A 25537-nucleotide genomic window follows, 5' to 3' on the forward strand; every position below is an offset into this window, starting at 1 on the left:
TTTATTACTGCAAATGTGAAAAAGTATGAAGGAATTGTTCAAAATTCACCAAAATTTCACCACAGTGTCTTAAAGCCTTAAAAGTATTGCACACCAAATTTGGAAGCTTTAACCCTTAAAATAACGGAACCGGAGCCGTTATAATATTTAACCCCTTTACAGTCCCTGGTATCTGCTTTGCTGAGACCCAACCAAGCCCAAAGGGGAATACGATACCAAATGACGCCTTCAGAAAGTCTTTTCTATGTATCAGAGCTCCTCACACATGCATCTGCATGTCATGCTTCCCAAAAACAAGTGCGCAATAGAGGCGCGAAAATGAGACTCTGCCTATGATTAGGGAAAGCCCCTAGAGAATAAGGTGTCCAATACAGTGCCTGCCGGTTATTTTACATAATTCCCAAGATTAAAATAATTCCTCAAGGCTATGAAGTATAAAATATGCTTATCTATAACTCGTTTTAGCCCAGAAAATGTCTACAGTCTTAAAAGCCCTTGTGAAGCCCTTTTTTTCTTTATGTAATAAAAATGGCTTACCGGATCCCATAGGGAAAATGACAGCTTCCAGCATTACATCGTCTTGTTAGAAATGTGTCATACCTCAAGCAGCAAAAGTCTGCTCACTGTTTCCCCCAACTGAAGTTAATTCCTCTCAACAGTCCTGTGTGGAAACAGCCATCGATTTTAGTAACGGTTGCTAAAATCATTTTCCTCTTACAAACAGAAATCTTCATCTCTTTTCTGTTTCAGAGTAAATAGTACATACCAGCACTATTTTAAAATAACAAACTCTTGATTGAATAATAAACTACAGTTAAACACCAAAAAACTCTAAGCCATCTCCGTGGAGATGTTGCCTGTACAACGGCAAAGAGAATGACTGGGGAAGGCGGAGCCTAGGAGGGATCATGTGACCAGCTTTGCTGGGCTCTTTGCCATTTCCTGTTGGGGAAGAGAATATCCCACAAGTAAGGATGACGCCGTGGACCGGACACACCTATGTTGGAGAAACGTTTTTTATATATCATGCAAACGTTTTACATACTAAGTTATAAGAGCAAGTAACATGAATATTACCCTTTACTGCAAGCATGATCCCAGTCGTTTGTTAAATCACTGTAATCAGGCTTACCTTAAATATATCAGGCACTGTCAGCATTTTCTATACCTTATCTCTCTAGAAAAAAATATACTGAACATACCTCAGAGCAGTTAATTCTGCAGGCCATTCCCCCAGCTGAAGTTTTCCCATACTCTTCAGTTATGTGTGAGAACAGCAGTGGACCTTAGTTACAACCTGCTAAGATAATCAAAAACCTCAGGCAGAACTCTTCTTCTAAATTCTGCCTGATGTAAAAACAGTACAACACCGGTACTGTTTAAAAATAAACTTTTGATTGAAGATAAACTACACTAATTCACCACATATCTCTTGATACTTCCTTTCTTGTCGAGAGCTGCAAGAGAATGACTGGGAGTGGCAGTTAGGGGAGGAGCTATATAGACAGCTCTGCTGTGGGTGTCCTCTTGCAGCTTCCTGTTGGGAAGGAGAATATCCCACAAGTAATGGATGAATCCGTGGACTGGATACACCTTACAAGAGAAAACAGTATTCAAATGTTTACTGGCTTTATTATCAAGAGGACTAGACTCTTCAATACCCAAAGTAACAAGAACTTCCTTAAAAAAACAACGAATATAATCAATCTTAAACAGATAATAAGATTTGTCAATTTCAGAATCTGAATCAGGATCTTCTGAACCAGAAAAATCCTCATTAGCCGAGGATATTTCAGTATGCTGTCGGTCAAAACAAATTTCACCAGAATTATGATAAGTTTTAAAAGACCTTTTACGTTTATTTGAAGGCGGAATAGCAGACATAGCTGCAGCAATATAATTATTTACATCTGCAGGAATATCAGGTACTTCAGATGTTGAAGGAACAACAGATGTATTAGTACTAACTGAAACATTATCAGCATGCAAAAGCTTATCATAACAGATGCCACATAATTGGGCTGAAGAAATAACATCAGTTAATTTACAACAGACACACTTAGCTTTGGTAGAACTGTGTTCAAGCAGGATGGTTTCTACAGCAACATTAGAGGCAGGACCAGATTGAGACATCTTGCAAAATGTAAAAAAGAAAAAAACATTTAAACAAAGAAGCAAAAAAAAAAGCATCATAGCTCTTAATATGAAGAGAAGCAGAAGCATTAAAGGAAGAGGGGTAATATTAAAAAAAAAAAATTGTCGCCAAAGCTAACATCAGGAAATGACGCAACTCGCATCATAAGCGCGATTTCGTGCCCAAACAACTCACGTCCACAAAGACGCAGGAAATGCCAAAACTAACGTCACCTTAGACACAATGTTGCGCCAAAAATAACGCCATAAAAAACGTCATTTTGCGTCCCCGCGAACCTAGTTTGCCCGCGAAAATTTGGAAACAAAATCAAATTTGAAAGAATCTGGAACCCCAGGTAAGCAAAAATTATAAATAAATAATCTTCCTAAACATAAATTCCATACTGAAACTGATAGTCTGCAGAAAAGGGAAATATACATAGACTTGACTCTTGGCAAATATAAGCAAATACATATATTTAAAACTTTATAACATAAAGTGCAAAACATAGCTGAGAGTGTCTTAAAAAATTATACATACTTACCAGAAGACAACCATCCACATATAGCAGACAGCCAAACCAGTACTGAAAAATATCAGCAGAGGTAATGGTATAGGAGTATAAAGTCGATCTGAAAAGGGAGGCAAGGAATGAATCGCTGCAACCAATTACAGAGAGCCTTTGAAAGGATTTCCCATGGGTGAAACCACTAAATCAATAGGGCTTCAAAATGCTTAGGAGTGCGATTCACAGAAGAAAATCAAGCACATCTTGCTTCACCACCTCCACAGGGAGGCAAAGTTTGTAAAACTGAAGTATGTGTGTGGTGGGAGGTGTATTTATGGGCATTTTGGGGTTTGGAAAACTTTGCCACCTCCTGGTGGGAATGTATATCCCATACGTCACTAGCTCATGGACTCTTGCCACTTACATGAAAGAAAAGTCTAATTAACAAGGCATAGTCATAACATAAAGGACAGGTCATGAGCAAAAACACCAGGATCTTAATACAAAATAAAGCACAGAATGATGTTTTAAAAGGCCTTGTAAAACAGCTTGTGCAGTTTTTGGTGCCAATTCTGCCACAAGGTAATTTCCGGCATTGACAGTAAAAATAGCTTTGTGCTTTGCGCAGGTCACACAGTAAGGCTTTAATTAACTAACCTTAGCACATCCCTCTTCAACAGTCTTGCTATTTTCAGCTATTCATCCTTCTCCTCTTATGACACAAAACAGCACACAGTGTATTCCAGCTAACCTAACAACCTTCTTCATGGTGCGGGCCTAGCCAAGCACAGGTAAACATCTCAGGGCCTGACACCACTGCACCTAAAAGAAGAGGAGGAATGGCCAGAAGTTGTGCTATTAGTGCACAAAAAACAGTCATGAAACTATTGTGTTTTAAGAGAGGGGCTATGTTAAAATCTACGGTGCTGAGTGCACTAATTTCGATTTATTTATTCTTAAAGTGACAACTGTGCTAGACAATTGTGCTAGAATGTGTGGGGGGGGAGGCCTGTGAAATCTCCACACTTGGAAAATATTTTTTACCACCTGGCTGAACTCCTGCTCACATCTCTGTCCATAAGGCAATATTGATGTGGATAATGTGTCTCCAACAGGTTAGAAAAACCATATCAACAACATTAAGATAGGGCACTTCAGAATTCCCCTTTTCCATATGGAGCCAAAAAGAGTGATGGAATTATAGGTGGAACAAAAGCTCTAGTATGTACGGATGTTTTTGCCTCTTCCTAGTGGACTGGAGTGTATATCCCACATGTGATGATCTTGTTGACACTCACCATCTTATGAAACAAATATTTTATTTTAGCGCCTAACATCAAGACCTTAGGGAAGATTTAAAATTACATTTGCAAAGAGTTTCCGGTCTATAATGGTTAAAATCCTAATTTAAAAATGTATCAGTGCAGATATCTGAGGATGTCAAGTGACAAGAGCCCTAGAGTATTAGTTAATAACCCTACCTATAATCTACTCCTCCTCCTTCTGTGCTCATCTTGTCAGGTTCCTCTTCTTGCTTCTTCACACCCATGATGTCTCCAAGCTTAGTCCCTGCTAATTCCCAATGTTTGTGCTGGGCCTTATTAAGATAAGAACAATTAATCAGAGACCTCAAATTTGCAACAAAAACAAACAAAAAAAATATTATTGCTTTACCTTTTTACGCTCTTTCTGCTCACGGTGCTTGCGCACAAGCTGGCTGCCTTTTCGAGAGATGATTGCCATATCTGATGTGGCATCTCGAACTGGAATTACAGGTTCTGGCTAATTGGAAAAAGGAAAAAAGGAGTGTCGCTATAAAAATTGAGACCAAGTGAAGCTTACTATGCAACTGTTAGACATGAAAACTTGAACGTGATGGACATGAGTCTTTTTTTTAAAAGGTACATTACTATGTAATATGCAAGTATAGCATTAAGCGATAACAACTTTAATCCCAAACTATTTATGGCATTATCCCCATGAGCTCACAAACTGCACAGGTAGACATTACACTTTACTTTACCCTTACCTGCTTTGTAAACACAATACGTCCATCTAGGAAGGGGGGCACCAAGTTATGAACCAAAAGATGCACTTTGGCTGTATTGTCCTCCTCAAAGTCCTCATCAACTTCTAGCCGCTGAACTACTCCACTAGTCAACATGCGGTTAGTCTCCCATCGCTCGTTATCCTGTAAGATAGTGTTGTAATATAATAGAATAAATGAAAAGAGGAACTATAGCAAGGATGGATACACTTTTTGCATGGAGGGCTGGTCACTAATGGTGGGATTGGCCAGGGACAACATAACATTATGCACACTATGATAAATATAAAATATCAAAATAAAATAATGAGTTTAGTTATAGCATATGCCACTCAAGAAAAAAAAAGCTAATCAGATTTAGGAAATGAGAAAAAAGAAGGCTTTACAAAATATGGAACAAGATAGATGGGTAGAACATTGAGATTATCATTTTATGGAAAGGAAAAAAAAAATCTATTACACTAGATTACTGAAATTCTGAACTTATTTTGGGAAGAGAAACACTTATTTGTCAAATGGTAAGTAACCTCATTGATCTGTCTTCTCTGAGCAGACACCCTCTTGTGGGTCTGTTTCTGTAGCTGTTGTTCACGTTTCTTCACATATTCCATAGAAGTTGAACTCAGTGCATTATGAGACTCATCAAATCCTTCATCCATCATATACCAGTCCCGGTCAGCTTGCTGAAGAAAGGGAAAGACAAACCGAGAATACCACAAAACATAATTTATGTAGGAACTTACCTGATAAATTAATCTGTTTCATATTGACAAGAGTCCATGAGCTAGTGACGTATGGGATATACAATCCTACCAGGAGGGGCAAAGTTTCCCAAACCTCAAAATGCCTATAAATACACCCCTCAAAACACCCACAATTCAGTTTAACGAATAGCCAAGTAGTGAGGTGATAAAGAAAGGAGTAAAAAGCATCAACAAAGGAATTTGGAAATAATTGTGCTTTAAACAAAAAAATCATAACCACCATAAAAAGGGTCCTTTTGGACTCTTGCCAATATGAAAGAAAGAAATGAATTTATCAGGTAAGTTCCTACATAAATTATGTTTTCTTTCATGTAATTGGCAAGAGTCCATGAGCAAGTGACGTATGGGATAGCAATACCTAAGATGTGGAAATCCACGCAAGAGTCACTAGAGAGGGAGGGATACAAATAAAACAGCCATTTTTAGCTGAAAAAAATAATCCACAACCCAAAATATAAGTTAATTATCATGAAATGAAAAGAAAAAAATTAAAACATAAGCAGAAGAATAAAACTGAAACACCTGCCTGAAGAACTTTTCTACCAAAAACTGCTTCCGAAGAAGTGAATACATGAAAACAGACCAGGTTGCTGCTTTGCAAATCTGATCAACTGAAGCTTCATTCTTAAAAGTCCACGAAGTGGAGACTGATTTAGTAGAATGAGCTGTAATTCTCTGAGGCGGGATTTGACTCGACTCCAAATAAGCTAGATGAATCAAAAGCTTTAACCACTATGCCAAGGAAACGGCAGAAGCCTTCTGACCTTTTCTAGAACCAGAAAAGATAACAAATAGACTAGAAGTCTTCCTGAAGTAGCTTCAACATAATATTTCAAAGCTCTTACCACATCCAAAGAATGTAAGGATCTCTCCAAAGAATTCTTAGGATTAGGACACAAGGAAAGGACAACAATTTCTCTATTAATGTTGTTAGAATTCACAACCTTAGGTAAGAATTTAAATGAAGTCCGCAAAACTGCCTTATCCTGATGAAAAATCAGAAAAGGGGATAAACAAGAAAGAGCAGATAATTCAGAAACTCTTCTAGCAGAAGAGATGGCCAAAGGGAACAACACTTTCCAAGAAAGTAGTTTAATGTCCAAAGAATGCATAGGCTCAAATGGAGGAGCCTGTAAAGCCTTCAAAACCAAATTAAGACTTGAGAGAGATTGATATAATGACAGGCTTGATACGAACCAAAGTCTGTACAAAACAGTTGAATATAAAGAAGCTTAGCAAACTTTCTGTGAAATAAGACAGAAAGAGCAGAGCTTTGTCCCTTCAAGGAACTTGCAGACAAACCCTTATCCAAACCATCCTGAAGAAACTGTAAAATTCTAGGAATTCTAAAAGAATGCCAAGCAAATTTATGAGAACACCATGAAATATAAGTCTTCCAAACAAAATAATAAATCTTTCTAGAAACAGATTTACAAGCCTGTAACATAGTATTAATCACTGAGTCAGAGAAACCTCTATGACTAAGCACTAGGCGTTCAATTTCCATATCTTCAAATTTAATCATTTGAGATCCTGATGGAAAAACGGACCTTGAGACAGAAGGTCCGGCCTTAATGGAAGAGGTCAAGGTTGGCAACTGGATATCCGAACAAGATCCGCATACCAAAACCTGTGAGGCCATGCTGGAGCTACCAGCAATACAAACGACTGTTCCATGATGATTTTGGAGATCACTCTTGAAAGAAGAACTAGAGGCGGGAAAATATAAGCAGGTTGGTAACAACAAGGAAGTGTCAACACATCCACTGCTTCCGCCTGAAGATCCCTGGACCTAGTCAGGTACCTGGGAAGTTTCTTGTTTAGATGAGAAGCCATCAGATCTATTTCTGGAAGACCCCACATCTGAACAATCTGAGAAAACACATATGAATGGAGGGACCACTCCCCCGGATGTAAAGTCTGACAGCTGAGATAATCCGCTTCCCAATTGTCTACACCTAGGATATGTACTGCAGAAATTAGACAAGAGCTGGATTCTGCCCAAGAAAGTATTTGAGATACTTCTTTTATAGCTAGGGGACTGTGAGTCCCACCCTGATGATTGACATATGCCACAGCTGTGATATTGTCTGTCGGAAAGCAAATGAACAGTTCTCTCTTTAACAGAGGCCAAGTCTGAAGAGCCCTGAAAATTGCACGAAGTTCAAAAATATTGATTGGTAATCTCGCCTCTTGAGATTTCCAAACCCAGTGTGCTATCAGAGATCCCCAAACAGCTCCCCAACCTGAAAGACTTGCATCTGTTGTGATCACAGTCCAGGTTGGACAAACCAAAGAGGCCCCTAGAACTATACGATGGTGTTCTAACCACCAAGTCAGAGATAGTCGAACATTGGGATTTAAGGATATTAATTGTGATATCCTTGTATAATCCCTGCACCAGTGATTCAGCATACAAAGCTGGAGAGGTCTCATATGAAAATGAGCAAAGGGGATCGCGTCCGATGCTGCAGTCATGAGACCTAAAACTTCCATGCACATAGCTACTGAAGGGAATGATTGAGACTGAAGGTTCGGACAAGCTGAAACCAATTTTAATAGTCTCTTGTCTGTTAGAGACAGAGTCATGGACACTGAATCTAATTGGAAACCTAAAAACAGAATTTATGTTTACCTGATAAATTACTTTCTCCAACGGTGTGTCCGGTCCACGGCGTCATCCTTACTTGTGGGATATTCTCTTCCCCAACAGGAAATGGCAAAGAGCCCAGCAAAGCTGGTCACATGATCCCTCCTAGGCTCCGCCTTCCCCAGTCATTCGACCGACGTAAAGGAGGAATATTTGCATAGGAGAAATCATATGATACCGTGGTGACTGTAGTTAAAGAAAATAAATTATCAGACCTGATTAAAAAACCAGGGCGGGCCGTGGACCGGACACACCGTTGGAGAAAGTAATTTATCAGGTAAACATAAATTCTGTTTTCTCCAACATAGGTGTGTCCGGTCCACGGCGTCATCCTTACTTGTGGGAACCAATACCAAAGCTTTAGGACACGGATGAAGGGAGGGAGCAAATCAGGTCACCTAAATGGAAGGCACCACGGCTTGCAAAACCTTTCTCCCAAAAATAGCCTCAGAAGAAGCAAAAGTATCAAACTTGTAAAATTTAGTAAAAGTGTGCAGTGAAGACCAAGTCGCTGCCTTACATATCTGATCAACAGAAGCCTCGTTCTTGAAGGCCCATGTGGAAGCCACAGCCCTAGTGGAATGAGCTGTGATTCTTTCAGGAGGCTGCAGTCCGGCAGTCTCATAAGCCAATCTGATGATGCTTTTAATCCAAAAAGAGAGAGAGGTAGAAGTTGCTTTTTGACCTCTCCTTTTACCAGAATAAACAACAAACAAGGAAGATGTTTGTCTAAAATCCTTTGTAGCATCTAAATAGAATTTTAGAGCGCGAACAACATCCAAATTGTGCAACAAACGTTCCTTCTTTGAAACTGGATTCGGACACAAAGAAGGCACGACTATCTCCTGGTTAATGTTTTTGTTAGAAACAACTTTCGGAAGAAAACCAGGTTTAGTACGTAAAACCACCTTATCTGCATGGAACACCAGATAAGGAGGAGAACACTGCAGAGCAGATAATTCTGAAACTCTTCTAGCAGAAGAAATTGCAACCAAAAACAAAAACTTTCCAAGATAATAACTTAATATCAACGGAATGTAAGGGTTCAAACAGAACCCCCTGAAGAACTGAAAGAACTAAATTGAGACTCCAGGGAGGAGTCAAAGGTTTGTAAACAGGCTTGATTCTAACCAGAGCCTGAACAAAGGCTCGAACATCTGGCACAGCTGCCAGCTTTTTGTGAAGTAACACAGACAAGGCAGAAATCTGTCCCTTCAAGGAACTTGCAGATAATCCTTTCTCCAATCCTTCTTGAAGAAAGGATAGAATCTTAGGAATTTTTACCTTGTCCCAAGGGAATCCTTTAGATTCACACCAACAGATATATTTTTTCCATATTTTGTGGTAAATTTTTCTAGTTACAGGCTTTCTGGCCTGAACAAGAGTATCAATAACAGAATCTGAGAACCCTCGCTTTGATAAGATCAAGCGTTCAATCTCCAAGCAGTCAGTTGGAGTGAGACCAGATTCGGATGTTCGAACGGACCTTGAACAAGAAGGTCTCGTCTCAAAGGTAGCTTCCATGGTGGAGCCGATGACATATTCACCAGGTCTGCATACCAAGTCCTGCGTGGCCACGCAGGAGCTATCAAGATCACCGATGCCCTCTCCTGATTGATCCTGGCTACCAGCCTGGGGATGAGAGGAAACGGCGGGAATACATAAGCTAGTTTGAAGGTCCAAGGTGCTACTAGTGCATCTACTAGAGTCGCCTTGGGATCCCTGGATCTGGACCCGTAGCAAGGAACCTTGAAGTTCTGACGAGAGGCCATCAGATCCATGTCTGGAATGCCCCACAGTTGAGTAATGTGGGCAAAGATTTCCGGATGGAGTTCCCACTCCCCCGGATGTAATGTCTGACGACTCAGAAAATCCGCTTCCCAATTTTCCACTCCTGGGATGTGGATTGCAGACAAGTGGCAGGAGTGAGTCTCCGCCCATTGAATGATTTTGGTCACTTCTTCCATCGCCAGGGAACTCCTTGTTCCCCCCTGATGGTTGATGTACGCAACAGTCGTCATGTTGTCTGATTGAAACCGTATGAACTTGGCCTTTGCTAGCTGAGGCCAAGCCTTGAGAGCATTGAGTATCGCTCTCAGTTCCAGAATATTTATCGGTAGAAGAGATTCTTCCCGAGACCAAAGACCCTGAGCTTTCAGGGGTCCCCAGACCGCGCCCCAGCCCATCAGACTGGCGTCGGTCGTGACAATGACCCACTCTGGTCTGCGGAAGCTCATCCCCTGTGACAGGTTGTCCAGGGACAGCCACCAACGGAGTGCATCTCTGGTCCTCTGATTTACTTTGAAGTATTTGACAAGAGTTTAGAAGTTTTGTTTTTCTGGCCTCTGTCAGAAAAATCCTCATTTCTAAGGAGTCTATTATTGTTCCCAAGAAGGGAACCCTCGTTGACGGAGATAGAGAACTCTTTTCTACGTTCACTTTCCATCCGTGAGATCTGAGAAAGGCCAGGACAATGTCCGTGTGAGCCTTTGCTAGAGGAAGGGACGACGCTTGAATCAGAATGTCGTCCAAGTAAGGTACTACTGCAATGCCCCTTGGTCTTAGCACCGCTAGAAGGGACCCTAGTACCTTTGTGAAAATCCTTGGAGCAGTGACTAATCCGAACGGAAGTGCCACGAACTGGTAATGCTTGTCCAGGAATGCGAACCTTAGGAACCGATGATGTTCCTTGTGGATAGGAATATGTAGATACGCATCCTTTAAATCCACCGTGGTCATGAATTGACCTTCCTGGATGGAAGGAAGAATTGTTCGAATGGTTTCCATTTTGAACGATGGAACCTTGAGAAACTTGTTTAGGATCTTGAGATCTAAGATTGGTCTGAACGTTCCCTCTTTTTTGGGAACTACGAACAGATTGGAGTAGAACCCCATCCCTTGTTCTCCTAATGGAACAGGATGAATCACTCCCATTTTTAACAGGTCTTCTACACAATGTAAGAATGCCTGTTTTTTTATGTGGTCTGAAGACAATTGAGACCTGTGGAACCTCCCCCTTGGGGGAAGCCCTTTGAATTCCAGAAGATAACCTTGGGAGACTATTTCTAGCGCCCAAGGATCCAGAACATCTCTTGCCCAAGCCTGAGCGAAGAGAGAGAGTCTGCCCCCCACCAGATCCGGTCCCGGATCGGGGGCCAACATCTCATGCTGTCTTGGTAGCAGTGGCAGATTTCTTGGCCTGCTTTCCCTTGTTCCAGCCTTGCATTGGTCTCCAGGCTGGCTTGGCTTGAGAAGTATTACCCTCTTGCTTAGAGGACGTAGCACTTGGGGCTGGTCCGTTTCTACGAAAGGGACGAAAATTAGGTTTATTTTTGGCCTTGAAAGACCTATCCTGAGGAAGGGCGTGGCCCTTGCCCCCAGTGATATCAGAGATAATCTCTTTCAAGTCAGGGCCAAACAGCGTTTTCCCCTTGAAAGGAATGTTAAGCAATTTGTTCTTGGAAGACGCATCCGCTCACCAAGATTTTAACCAAAGCGCTCTGCGCGCCACAATAGCAAACCCAGAATTTTTCGCCGCTAACCTAGCCAATTGCAAAGTGGCGTCTAGGGTGAAAGAATTAGCCAATTTAAGAGCACGGATTCTGTCCATAATCTCCTCATAAGAAGGAGAATTACTAGTGATCGCCTTTTCTAGCTCATCGAACCAGAAACACGCGGCTGTAGTGACAGGGACAATGCATGAAATTGGTTGTAGAAGGTAACCTTGCTGAACAAACATCTTTTTAAGCAAACCTTCTAATTTTTTATCCATAGGATCTTTGAAAGCACAACTATCTTCTATGGGTATAGTGGTGCGTTTGTTTAGAGTAGAAACCGCCCCCTCGACCTTGGGAACTGTCTGCCATAAGTCCTTTCTGGGGTCGACCATAGGAAACAATTTTTTAAATATGGGGGGAGGGACGAAAGGTATACCGGGCCTTTCCCATTCTTTATTTACAATGTCCGCCACCCGCTGGGGTATAGGAAAAGCTTCGGGGGGCCCCGGGACCTCTAGGAACTTGTCCATTTTACATAGTTTCTCTGGGATGACCAAATTCTCACAATCATCCAGAGTGGATAACACCTCCTTAAGCAGAGCGCGGAGATGTTCCAACTTAAATTTAAATGTAATCACATCAGGTTCAGCTTGTTGAGAAATTTTCCCTGAATCTGAAATTTCTCCCTCAGACAAAACCTCCCTGGCCCCCTCAGACTGGTGTAGGGGCCCTTCAGAAACAATATCATCAGCGTCCTCATGCTCTTCAGTATTTTCTAAAACAGAGCAGTCGCGCTTTCGCTGATAAGTGGGCATTTTGGCTAAAATGTTTTTGATAGAATTATCCATTACAGCCGTTAATTGTTGCATAGTAAGGAGAATTGGCGCGCTAGATGTACTAGGGGCCTCTTGTGTGGGCAAGACTGGTGTAGACGAAGGAGGGGATGATGCAGTACCATGCTTACTCCCCTCACTTGAGGAATCATCTTGGGCATCATTTTCTCTAAATTTTGTGTCACATAAATCACATCTATTTAAATGAGAAGGGACCTTGGCTTCCCCACATTCAGAACACAGTCTATCTGGCAGTTCAGACATGTTAAACAGGCATAAACTTGATAACAAAGTACAAAAAACGTTTTAAAATAAAACCGTTACTGTCACTTTAAATTTTAAACTGAACACACTTTATTACTGCAATTGCGAAAAAGTATGAAGGAATTGTTCAAAATTCACCAAAATTTCACCACAGTGTCTTAAAGCCTTAAAAGTATTGCACACCAAATTTGGAAGCTTTAACCCTTAAAATAACGGAACCGGAGCCGTTTTTATATTTAACCCCTTTACAGTCCCTGGTATCTGCTTTGCTGAGACCCAACCAAGCCCAAAGGGGAATACGATACCAAATGACGCCTTCAGAAAGTCTTTTCTATGTATCAGAGCTCCTCACACATGCATCTGCATGTCATGCTTCTCAAAAACAAGTGCGCAATACAGGCGCGAAAATGAGACTCTGCCTATGATTAGGGAAAGCCCCTAGAGAATAAGGTGTCCAATACAGTGCCTGCCGGTTATTTTACAAAATTCCCAAGATTAAAATAATTCCTCAAGGCTATGGAGTATAAAATATGTTTATATATAAATCGATTTAGCCCAGAAAATGTCTACAGTCTTAAAAAGCCCTTGTGAAGCCCTTATTTACTGTCTGTAATAAAATGGCTTACCGGATCCCATAGGGAAAATGACAGCTTCCAGCATTACATCGTCTTGTTAGAATGTGTCATACCTCAAGCAGCAAAAGTCTGCTCACTGTTCCCCCAACTGAAGTTAATTCCTCTCAACAGTCCTGTGTGGAACAGCCATCGATTTTAGTAACGGTTGCTAAAATCATTTTCCTCTTACAAACAGAAATCTTCATCTCTTTTCTGTTTCAGAGTAAATAGTACATACCAGCACTATTTTAAAATAACAAACTCTTGATTGAATAATAAAAACTACAGTTAAACACTAAAAAACTCTAAGCCATCTCCGTGGAGATGTTGCCTGTACAACGGCAAAGAGAATGACTGGGGAAGGCGGAGCCTAGGAGGGATCATGTGACCAGCTTTGCTGGGCTCTTTGCCATTTCCTGTTGGGGAAGAGAATATCCCACAAGTAAGGATGACGCCGTGGACCGGACACACCTATGTTGGAGAAAAGGTGACCCTTGTCTGAGGAATCAAGGAACTTTTGGTAAATTGATTCTCCAACCATGTCTTTGAAGAAACAACACTAGTTGATTCGTGTGAGATTCTGCAGAATGTAAGGACTGAGCTAGTACCAAGATATCGTCCAAATAAGGAAACACTGCAATACCCCGTTCTCTGATTACAGAGAGTAGGGCACCGAGAACCTTTGAAAAGATTCTTGGAGCTGTCGCTAGGCCAAAAGGAAGAGCAACAAATTTGTGGTAATGCTTGTCTAGAAAAGAGAATCTCAGAAACTGATAATGATCTGGATTAATCGGAATATGAAGATATGCATCATGTAAGTCTATTGTGGACATATAATGCCCTTGCTGAACAAAAGGCAGAAATAGTCATTATAGTCATCATTTTGAAAGTTGGTATTCTTACATAACGATTCAAAATTTTCAGATCCAGAACTGGTCTGAATGAATTTTTTTTCATTGAGACAATGAATAGATTTGAATAAAACCCCAGACCCTGTTCCTAAAACGGAACTGGCATGATTACCCCTGATAACTCCAGGTCTGAAACACACTTCAGGAAAGCATGAGCCTTTACTGGGTTTGCTGGAATTCGTGAGAGAAAAAATCTTCTCACAGATGGTCTTACTGTGAATCCTATTCCCCCTACCAGCTGATCTGGAATGAGGGCCGCACCTTCATGCAGCCTTGGGGGCTGGCTTTGGTTTCTTAAATGGCTTGGATTTATTCCAATTTGAGGAAGGCTTCCAATTGGAAACAGAATCCTTGGGGGAATGATTAGGTTTCTGTTCCATATTTTGTCGAAAGGAACGAAAACAGTAAAAAACATATTTTATGCTTACCTGATAAATTCCTTTCTCCTGTAGTGTAGTCAGTCCACGGGTCATCATTACTTCTGGGATATTAACTCCTCCCCAACAGGAAGTGCAAGAGGATCACCCAAGCAGAGCTGCTATATAGCTCCTCCCCTCTACGTCACACCCAGTCATTCGACCGAGAACCAAACGAGAAAGGAGAAACTATAGGGTGCAGTGGTGACTGGAGTATAATTTAAAAATATAGACCTGCCATAAAAAACAGGGCGGGCCGTGGACTGACTACACTACAGGAGAAAGGAATTTATCAGGTAAGCATAAATTATGTTTTCTCCTGTTAAGTGTAGTCAGTCCACGGGTCATCATTACTTCTGGGATACCAATACCAAAGCTAAAGTACACGGATGACGGGAGGGACAGGCAGGATCTTTATACGGAAGGGACCACTGCCTGAAGAACCTTTCTCCCAAAAACAGCCTCCGAAGAAGCAAAAGTGTCAAATTTGGAAAATTTGGAAAAAGTATAATCACCACAGTCCTCTCACACATCCTAGCTATTAGTTGGGTGCAAGAGAATGACTGGGTGTGACGTAGAGGGGAGGAGCTATATAGCAGCTCTGCTTGGGTGATCCTCTTGCACTTCCTGTTGGGGAGGAGTTAATATCCCAGAAGTAATGATGACCCGTGGACTGACTACACTTAACAGGAGAAAGCTTTAGATTTACCTTTAGGTCTTTTATCCTGAGACAAAAAAACTCCCTTCCCCCAGTGACAGTTGAAATTATTGAATCCAACTGAGAACCAAATAACTTATTACTTTGAAAAGAAAGAGATAGCAATCTAGACTTATAAGTCATGCCAGCATTCCAAGATTTAAGCCACAAAGCTCTTCTAGCTAAAATAGCTAAAGACATAGATTTAACATCAATTTTGATGATATCAAAAATGGCATCACAAATAAAATTATTAGCATGTTGAATCAAGTTAACAATGCTAGACAATTCAGGATCCAATGCTTGTTGCACTAAAGTCTCCAACCAAAAATTTGAAGCAGCTGCAACATCAGCCAAAGAAATTCCAGGCCTGAGAAGATGACCAGAATATAAATAGGCTTTCCTTAGATAAGATTCAAGTTTCCTATCTAAAAGATCTTTAAAAGAAGTACTATCTTCTGTAGGAATAGTAGTACGTTTAGCAAGAGTAGAGATAGCCCCATCAACTTTGGGGATCTTTTCCCAAAACTCTAAAGTAACTGCTGGCAAAGGATACAATTTTTTTAAACCTTGAAGAAGGAATAAAAGAAGTACCAGGCCTATTCCATTCCTTAGAAATCATATCAGAAATAGCATCAGGAACTGGAAAAACCTCTGGAGTAACCACAGGAGGTTTATAAACAGAATTTAAATGTTTACTAGTTTTAATATCAAGAGGACTAGTTTCCTCCATATCCAATGTAATCAACACTTCTTTTAACAAAGAATGAATATACTCCATTTTAAATAAATAAGAAGATTTGTCAGTGTCAATATCTGAGGTAGGATCTTCTGAATCAGACAGATCCTCATCAGAGCAGGATAATTTAGCATGTTGCCGGTCATTTGAAATTTCATCAACTTTATGAGAAGTTTTAAAAGACTTTTTACGTTTATTAGAAGGCGGGATGGCAAACACAGCCTTCTGAATAGAATCAGAAATAAATTATTTTAAATTTACAGGTATATCTTGTGCATTAGATGTTGAGAGAACAGCAACAGGTAATGAACTACTACTGATGGATACATTCTCTGCATGTAAAAGTTTATCATGACAACCATTACAAACCACAGCTAGAGAAATAACCTCCACAAGTTTACAACAAATGCACTTAGCTTTGGTAGAACTGTTATCAGGCACCAGGATTCCAACAGTGATTTCTGAAACAGGATCAGATTGAGACATCTTGCAGAAAAAAAACAACATATAAAGCAAGATTATCAATTTCCTTATATGGCAGTTTCAGGAATGGGAAATATGCAAACAGCATAGCCCTCTGATAGAAAAAAAGGCAAGAGGCATATAGAAATGGGGTCTTAAATAATGAAAATATTTGGCGCCAAGTATGACGCACACAAACAGAAAAAAGATTTTTGGCGCCAATAACGTCCGGAAATTACACACTCACGTCACAGATGACGCAACCTTGTGAAAGACTTGGTGTCAACTAAGACGCCGGAAATGACGAATTTGCGTCAATGAACGTAACTTTGCACCAAAAAAATCTCATTCTGCCCGCACATTTAAAAAACAGTCAATTGAAAAAAAAAACCTAAACCCCAGGTATGAAATACATTTTTATAAAAAATGCATTTCCCAGATATGAAACTGACAGTCTGCAAAAGGAAATATACTGAAAACCTGAATAAAGGCAAATATAAGTACAACACATATATTTAGAACTTTATATAAATACATAAAGTGCCAAACCATAGCTGAGAGTGTCTTAAGTAATGAAAACATCCACATATAGCCAAACCAGTACTGAAATGGTTATCAGTAGAGTTAATGTAATATGAGAGTATATCGTCGATCTGAAAAGGGAGGTAAGAGATGAATCTCTATGATCGATAACAGAGAACCTATGACATAGATCCCAGTGAGGAAAACCATTGCATTCCATAGGTGATACTCCCTTCACATCCCTCTGACATTCACTGTACTCTGAGAGGAATCAGGCTTTAAAATGCTGAGAAGCACATATCAACGTAGAAATCTTAGCACAAACTTACTTCACCACCTCCATAGGAGGCAAAGTTTGTAAAACTGAATTGTGGGTGTGGTGAGGGGTGTATTTATAGGCATTTTGAGGTTTGGGAAACTTTGCCCCACCTGGTAGGATTGTATATCCCATACGTCACTAGCTCATGGACTCTTGCCAATTACATGAAATAAATATTAAAGAGATCATCTACTTGAAACACTGTTATATTAAAGGGACACTCAATCAAAATTAAACTTTTATTATTTTAATAGAGCATGCCAATTTAAACAACTTTCCAATTTACTTCCATTAACAAAATGTGCACAGTCTTTTTAAATGTGTATGCATTTGTGAATGGCTGATGGCTGTCACATGGTACGTGTATGCATTTGTGTTTGGCTGATGGCTGTCACATGGTACGTGTATGCATTTGTGTTTGGCTGATGGCTGTCACATGGTACGTGTATGCATTTGTGTTTGGCTGATGGCTGTCACATGGTACAGGGGAGTGGAAAAGATGTAATTTTTAAAATTGTCAGAAAATAAAAATCTACTACTCATTTGAAGTTCAGACTTAGTGCTATTGCATTGTCTTGTTATCTTGCATTTGTTGATTATGCAAATCTACTGTGTTGACTGGTCCTTTAATACACTTTTTACCTCTGTGAATACCTTGCATCTAAGCCTCAGCAGACTGCCCCCTTATCTTAGTTCTTTTACAAACTTGCTTTTAGCCAATTAGTGCTGGTTTCTGCATATCTCCACAGGAAGTGAGCACAATGTTATCTATATGGCACATGTGACCTAGCACTATCTGGTGGTACAAAGCTAATAAAATGCACTGAGATAATAGACGGCCTGCAGAGGCTTAGAAACAGGCAGAGATGTAGAGGTTTAGAGGTTTTAAGGATACTAATATAACAATGTTGGTTGTGCAAAGCTGGGGAATGAGCAGTTATCTAACTTTTTTTAAACTATAAATAAAAAAAATCAAGTAAACTGTCCCTTTAAGAGAAGTACTGGATGGTAGGCAAATACAAGTTTATTTACCCTCTGATCGTCCTCCCACTGTTGCTTATCCTCCTCTGACATGAAGTTGATCCAGTCCTCTTCTCCTGCCTGCTTTCCTGTGGGGAATCATGGTTAAAACAAAAATGTAACATTAACACAATCCATAAATTTAGAATAGTTTAAAAATGAGGGCAAGGGATTCTAAATGCATGTCCCACAACCATTTTGGTTTTGCTTCACTTCTAAAAAAAAATTAAACACAATCAAATATTTATAAGGGAAGAAAATACTAAAGGGTTTAAAGTCAAACCCTAAAAGGTTTTTTTAAGTACATAAATGGCAAAAAAATATAGGTATAGGTACATTCAAATGTGTGAAGGGTAGCATGATTAACAGTGACAGGGAGAAGGCTGAGGTACTGAGGTACTAAACCAGTTCTTTTTTTTTTTTTAGTATACACGAGATGAACCAATGGGAGATACTTTGAAACAAACTAGAACATACAAGCCCATACCATTAACTGGGTTATCCCTAGAGGCTATCAGGAAAAAAAAAACTGGATAATATTAAGGTAAATAAAACTCCAAGTTCAGATGGAATACACTTAGCTCTGTTATAGACAAACCTCAACTCCTAATTTTTCAAGACTCATTATCCTCAGGCATAGTACCCCAGGACTGACGTAAACGGAAACAGGGCTGATCCAGGAAGCTATAGACCAGTTAGTCTGACATCAATAGTGGGAAAGATACTTGAAGGGATTATATTGATGAGCATATTCGTGTAAACAAAATTATGATCATGTCAAACTAATCTAATTAGATTCTACAAGGAAGTAAAAAAACTAAATTTATGCTTACCTGATAAATTTCTTTCTTTTGCTATGTACCGAGTCCACGGTTTCATCCTTACTTGTGGGATATTATCCTTCCTAACAGGAAGTGGCAAAGAGAGCACCCACAGCAGAGCTGTCTATATAGCTCCCCCCTTAACTCCACCCCCCAGTTATTCGACCGAATGCCAAGGAAGAAAAAGGAGAAACTAAAAGGTGCAGAGGTGACTGAAGTTTTCAATAAAAAATACTATCTGTCTTGAATAGACAGGGCGGGCCGTGGACTCGGTACATCGCAAAAGAAAGACATTTATCAGGTAAGCATAAATTTTGTTTTCTTTTGCAAGATGTACCGAGTCCACGGTTTCATCCTTACTTGTGGGATACCAATACCAAAGCTTTAGGACACGGATGAAGGGAGGGACAAGACAGGAACCTAAACGGAAGGCACCACTGCTTGCAAAACCGTTCTCCCAAAAATAGCCTCCAAAGAAGCAAAAGTATCAAATTTGAAAAATTTGGAAAAGGTATGAAGCGAAGACCAAGTCGCAGCCTTACAAATTTGTTCAACAGAAGCATCATTTTTAAAAGCCCATGTGGAAGCCACCGCTCTAGTAGAGTGAGCTGTAATTCTTTCAGGAGGCTGCTGTCCAGCAGTCTCATAAGCCAAACGGATGATGCTTTTCAGCCAAAAGGAAAGAGAGGTAGCCGTAGCCTTTTGACCTCTACGCTTTCCAGAATAGACAACAAACAAAGAAGATGTTTGACGAAAATCTTTGGTTGCCTGCAAATAAAACTTCAAAGCACGAACCACGTCCAAGTTGTACAACAGACGTTCCTTCTTAGAAGAAGGATTAGGACACAGAGAAGGAACAACAATTTCCTGATTGATATTCCTGTTAGAAACAACCTTAGGGAGGAACCCAGGTTTGGTACGCAAAACCACCTTATCATCATGGAAAACAAGATAAGGCGAGTCGCATTGTAATGCAGATAATTCAGAAACTCTTCGAGACGAAGAGATAGCAACTAGAAACAGAACTTTCCAAGATAGAAGATTAATATCTATGGAATGCATGGATTCAAACGGAAACCCCTTGAAGAACTTTAAGAACTAAATTCAAACTCCATGGCGGAGCCACAGGTTTAAACACAGGCTTGATTCTAACTAAAGCCCGACAGAACGCCTGAACGTCTGGGACATCTGCCAGACGCTTGTGCAATAGAATAGACACAGCAGATATCTGTCCTTTTAAGGAACTAGCTGACAATCCCCTCTCCAATCCTTCTTGGAGAAAGGACAAAATCCTAGGAATCCTGATCTTACTCCATGAGTAGCCTTTGGATTCCCACCAATAAAGATATTTATGCCATATCTTATGATAAATTTTCCTAGTGACAGGCTTTCGAGCCTGAATCAAGGTATCTACGACCGACTCAGAGAACCCCCGCTTGGAAAAGATCAAGCGTTCAATCTCCAAGCAGTCAGTCACAGAGAAACTAGATTTGGATGCTGGAACGGACCTTGAATCAGAAGGTCCTGTCTCAGTGGCAGAGTCCATGGTGGAAGAGATGACATGTCCACCAGGTCTGCATACCAAGTCCTGCGTGGCCACGCAGGTGCTATCAAAATCACCAAAGCTCTCTCCTGTTTGATTCTGGCAATCAAACGAGGAAGGAGAGGAAATGGTGGAAACACATGAGCCAGGTTGAACGACCAGGGTACTGCTAGAGCATCTATCAGTACTGCCTGAGGATCCCTTGACCTGAACCCGTATCGAGGAAGTTTGGCATTCTGACGAGACGCCATCAGATCCAATTCTGGTGTGCCCCATTGCTGAATCAATTGTGCAACACCTCCGGATGGAGTTCCCACTACCCCAGATGAAAAGTCTGACGACTTAGAAAATCTGTTTCCCAGTTCTCCACTCCTGGGATATAGATTGCTGATAGATGGCAAGAGCGAGTCTCTGCCCATTGAATTATTTTGGAAACCTCTATTATCGCTAGATAACTCTTTGTTCCCCCTTGATGATTGATATATGCTACAGTCGTGATATTGTCCGACTGGAATCTTAGGAATCTGGCAGACGCCAGCTGAGGCCACGCCTGAAGCGCATTGAATATTTCTAGAATATTTATCAAGAGGAGAGCCTCCTCCTGAGTCCACAATCCCTGTGCTTTCAGGGAATTCCAGACTGCACCCCAGCCCAACAGGCTGGCGGCCGTCATCACTATGACCCATGCTGGCCTGCGGAAACACATTCCCTTGGACAGATGATCCTGTGACAACCACCAAAGAAGAGAGTCTCTGGTCTCTCGGTCCAGATTTATCCGAGGAGATAAATCTGCATAATCCCCATTCCACTGTTTGAGCATGCAAAGTTGCAGTGGTCTGAGATGCAAGCGAGCAAACGGAACTATGTCCAGTGCCGCTACCATTAAACCGATTACCTCCATACACTGAGCCACTGATGGCCGAGGAATGAAATGAAGAGCTCGGCAGATGGATAAAATCTTTGATTTCCTGACCTCTGTCAGAAATGGAACTCTTGTGAGAGGGATAAGTGAACTCTTTTGCAAGTTCACCTTCCACCCTCTTAGAAAAGCCAACACGATGTCCGTGTGAGACTTGGCTAATTGGTAAGTTGACGCCTGGATTAAGATATTGTCCAGATAAGGCGCCCCAGCAATGCCCTGCGGCCTTAGAACCGTTAGAAGGGACCCTAGCACCTTTGTGAAAATTCTGGGAGCCGTGGCCAACCCGAAGGGAAGAGCCACAAACTGGTTATGTTTGTCCAGAAAGACAAACCTGATGATCTTTGTGGATAGGAATGTGTAGATACGCATCCTTTAAGTCCATGGTGGTCAAATATTGACCCTCCTGGATTATTGGCAAAATAGTCCGAATGGTCTCCATCTTGAAGGATGGGACTCTGAGGAATTTGTTTAGGATCTTGAGATCCAAAATTGGTCTGAAAGTTCCCTCTTTTTTGGGAACCACAAACAGATTGGAGTAGAACCCTTGCCCCTGTTCTGTATTCGGAACTGGGCAGATCACTCCCATGGAATATAGGTCTTCTACGCAGCGTAAGAACGCCTCTCTTTTTGTCTGGTTCTACAGACAATTGAGAAAGATGGAATCTCCCCCTTGAGAGAGAATCTTTGAAATCTAGAAGATACCCCTGGGTTACTATTTCTAAAGCCCAGGAGTCCTGAACGTCTCTTGCTCAAGCCTGAGCAAAGAGAGAAAGTCTGCCCCCTACTAGATCCGTCCCGGATCGGGGGCTACCCCTTCATGCTGTCTTGGTAGCAGCAGCAGGCTTCTTAGCCTGCTTACCCTTGTTCCAAGTCTGGTTAGGTCTCCAGACTGACTTGGATTGAGCAAAATTCCCCTCTTGCTTCGCGGCAGAGGAAGAGGAAGAGAGACCACCTTGAAGTTTTGAAAGGAATGAAAATTATTTTGTTTGGTCCTCATCTTATTCATCTTATCCTGAGGAAGGGCATGGCCTTTCCCTCCAGTGATATCTGAAATGATCTCTTTCAGTTCAGGCCCGAATAGGGTCTTACCCTTGAAAGGGATGGCTAAAAGCTTAGCTTTTGATGACACATCAGCAGACCAGGACGTAAGCCATAACGCTCTGCGTGCTAAAATGGCAAAACCTGAATTCTTCGCCGCTAATTTAGCCAATTGAAAAGCGGCATCTGTAATGAAAGAATTAGCTAGCTTGAGAGCCCTAATTCTATCCAGAATATCCTCTAATGGAGTCTCAACCAGAGCCTCCGAACCAAAAGGACGCTGCAGTAGTTACAAGAACAATGCACGCTATAGGTTGGAGAAGAAAACCTTGAAGAATATTTTCTTCAGGAGACCCTCTAATTTTTTATCCATAGGGTCTTTGAAAGCACAACTGTCCTCAATAGGTATAGTTGTACGCTTAGCCAGGGTAGAAATAGCTCCCTCCACCTTAGGGACTGTCTGCCACGAGTCCCGCACGGCGTCTGATATGGGAAACATTTTCTTAAAAGTAGGAGGGGGAGCGAACGGAATACCTGGTCTATACCACTCCTTAGTAACAATTTCCGAAATCCTCTTAGGGACTGGAAAAACATCAGAGTAGGCAGGAACCTCTAGGAATTTGTCCATTTTACACAATTTCTCTGGAACTACAATAGGGTCACAATCATCCAGAGTCGCTAAAACCTCCCTGAGCAATAAGCGGAGGTGTTCTAGTTTAAATGTAAAAGCCGTCATATCTGTCTGAGGGAACATATCTCCTAAGTCAGAAATCTCTCCCTCAGCCAGCAAATCTCTCACATCAGAACATTGTGAGGGTACATCAGATACAGCTAATAAAGCGTCAGAGGGTTCAGTGTTTGTTCTCACACCAGACCTACTGTGCTTCCCCTGCAACCCCGGCAGCTTAGATAAAACCTCAGTGAGGGAAGTATTCATAACTACCGCCATATCCTGCAGGGTGAAAGAATTAGACGCACTAGAAGTACTTGGCGTCGCTTGTGCGGGCGTTAACGGTTGTGACACTTGGGGAGAATTAGATGGTATAACCTGATTCTCTTCTGACTGAGAATCATCCTGTGACATACTTTTAGTTTACAATTTATTGACCTTTCAGTGCATGAGGGACACATTCTAAGTGGAGGTTCCACAATGGCTTCTAAACATATTAAACATTGACTTTTCTCAATGTCAGACATGTTGAACAGGCTAGTAATGACTACAAACAAGCATGAAAACACTTTATTTAGTGAAAAAAATAATCTAAAAAAACAGTACTGTGCCTTTAAGAGAAAAAAGTATACACATTCTGCAAAAACGCCAAAACATGCACCAAATTTTTCAAAATTTTGTATGTAGGCACACAATAGGTAGTTAAGATTGCACCACAACATTTTTTAACAATTAACCCCTTAATGTCCGGATCGAAAAACAGAATTTATGTTTACCTGATAAATTACTTTCTCCAACGGTGTGTCCGGTCCACGGCGTCATCCTTACTTGTGGGATATTCTCTTCCCCAACAGGAAATGGCAAAGAGCCCAGCAAAGCTGGTCACATGATCCCTCCTAGGCTCCGCCTTCCCCAGTCATTCGACTGACGTAAAGGAGGAATATTTGCATAGGAGAAATCATATGAAAATGAGGCTCTGCCTATGATTAGAGAAGGCCCCCAGTGAAAAAGGTGTCCAATACAGTGCCTGCCGTTTCTTTAACATAATTCCCAAGAATAAAATAACTCCTCAAAGCTATAAACTATTAAAAATGCTTATAAATCAATCGTTTTAGCCCAGAAAAATGTCTACCAGTCTTTAAAGCCCTTGTGAAGCCCTTTATTCTTATTTAATAAAAATGGCTTACCGGATCCCATAGGGAAAATGACAGCTTCCAGCATTACCAAGTCTTGTTAGAAATGTGTCATACCTCAAGCAGCAAAAGTCTGCTCACTGTTTCCCCCAACTGAAGTTAATTCCTCTCAACAGTCCTGTGTGGAAACAGCCATCGATTTTAGTAACGGTTGCTAAAATCATTTTCCTCTTACAAACAGAAATCTTCATCTCTTTTCTGTTTCAGAGTAAATAGTACATACCAGCACTATTTTAAAATAACAAACTCTTGATTGAAGAATAAAAACTACATTTAAACACCAAAAAACTCTAAGCCATCTCCGTGGAGATGTTGCCTGTGCAACGGCAAAGAGAATGACTGGGGAAGGCGGAGCCTAGGAGGGATCATGTGACCAGCTTTGCTGGGCTCTTTGCCATTTCCTGTTGGGGAAGAGAATATCCCACAAGTAAGGATGACGCCGTGGACCGGACACACCTATGTTGGAGAAATAGGCCCAAATCCGGAAAAAAAAACCTCAGCACCTTGCCACAGCCCTGCTGTGGCCCTACCTGCCCTCAGGGATCGAAAGTGTGGGGTAAAAGCTTCGATTTGGCCCCAAACATACACCAGGGCCCTCAAGAGTTTGCTGCTTGTTGTACAAAACTAAGTGCGCAACTGAGGCGCGAAAATAGGCCCCGCCCATCTCACTCGATGTTCCCTGAGCCTTAAAGAACCGCACCAGAGCGGTTATAACTAGCCATGTGGGTTCCAAGACCCTAAAAATAAGCCATGTGTGTCCTAATAAAGTTGCCCAACGCGTTTATTGCCCACAAAAAACGTTAAAGCACTCCCATCCAAAAAACGTTTGCACACAAACATTTTACATTCAGTGTCAACCATATATGTAATTGGCCCCATAAGCAAGCTAAGTAATGCCCTTCTTTTTAGCTCTAGGATTACTGCTTACCCTTCCCCTCATGGGGATACTGTCA

General features: G+C 41.1%; 1 protein-coding gene across 2 annotated transcripts in view; it reads right to left on the reverse strand.

The window, feature by feature from the left end:
- The window catches only part of DHX38 (DEAH-box helicase 38), a 757289-nt gene that overhangs the window by 527228 nt on the left and 204524 nt on the right, over nucleotides 1–25537 (reverse strand). For both annotated transcript variants that reach the window (XR_008400173.1, XM_053699448.1), the window contains exons 7-11: nucleotides 18410–18486; nucleotides 5217–5372; nucleotides 4672–4833; nucleotides 4317–4424; nucleotides 4124–4239 (exon numbers count right to left, since the gene is read on the reverse strand). Coding sequence is in view for 1 of the 2 variants with exons in the window: in XM_053699448.1 (XP_053555423.1) it covers nucleotides 4124–4239; nucleotides 4317–4424; nucleotides 4672–4833; nucleotides 5217–5372; nucleotides 18410–18486 (619 nt within the window). In the remaining variant the exon portion in view is untranslated. The remainder of the gene's footprint in view (nucleotides 1–4123; nucleotides 4240–4316; nucleotides 4425–4671; nucleotides 4834–5216; nucleotides 5373–18409; nucleotides 18487–25537) is intronic.

The sequence above is a fragment of the Bombina bombina genome, chromosome 1 (assembly GCF_027579735.1).
Source record: "Bombina bombina isolate aBomBom1 chromosome 1, aBomBom1.pri, whole genome shotgun sequence".
Taxonomy (NCBI): Eukaryota; Metazoa; Chordata; class Amphibia; order Anura; family Bombinatoridae; genus Bombina; species Bombina bombina.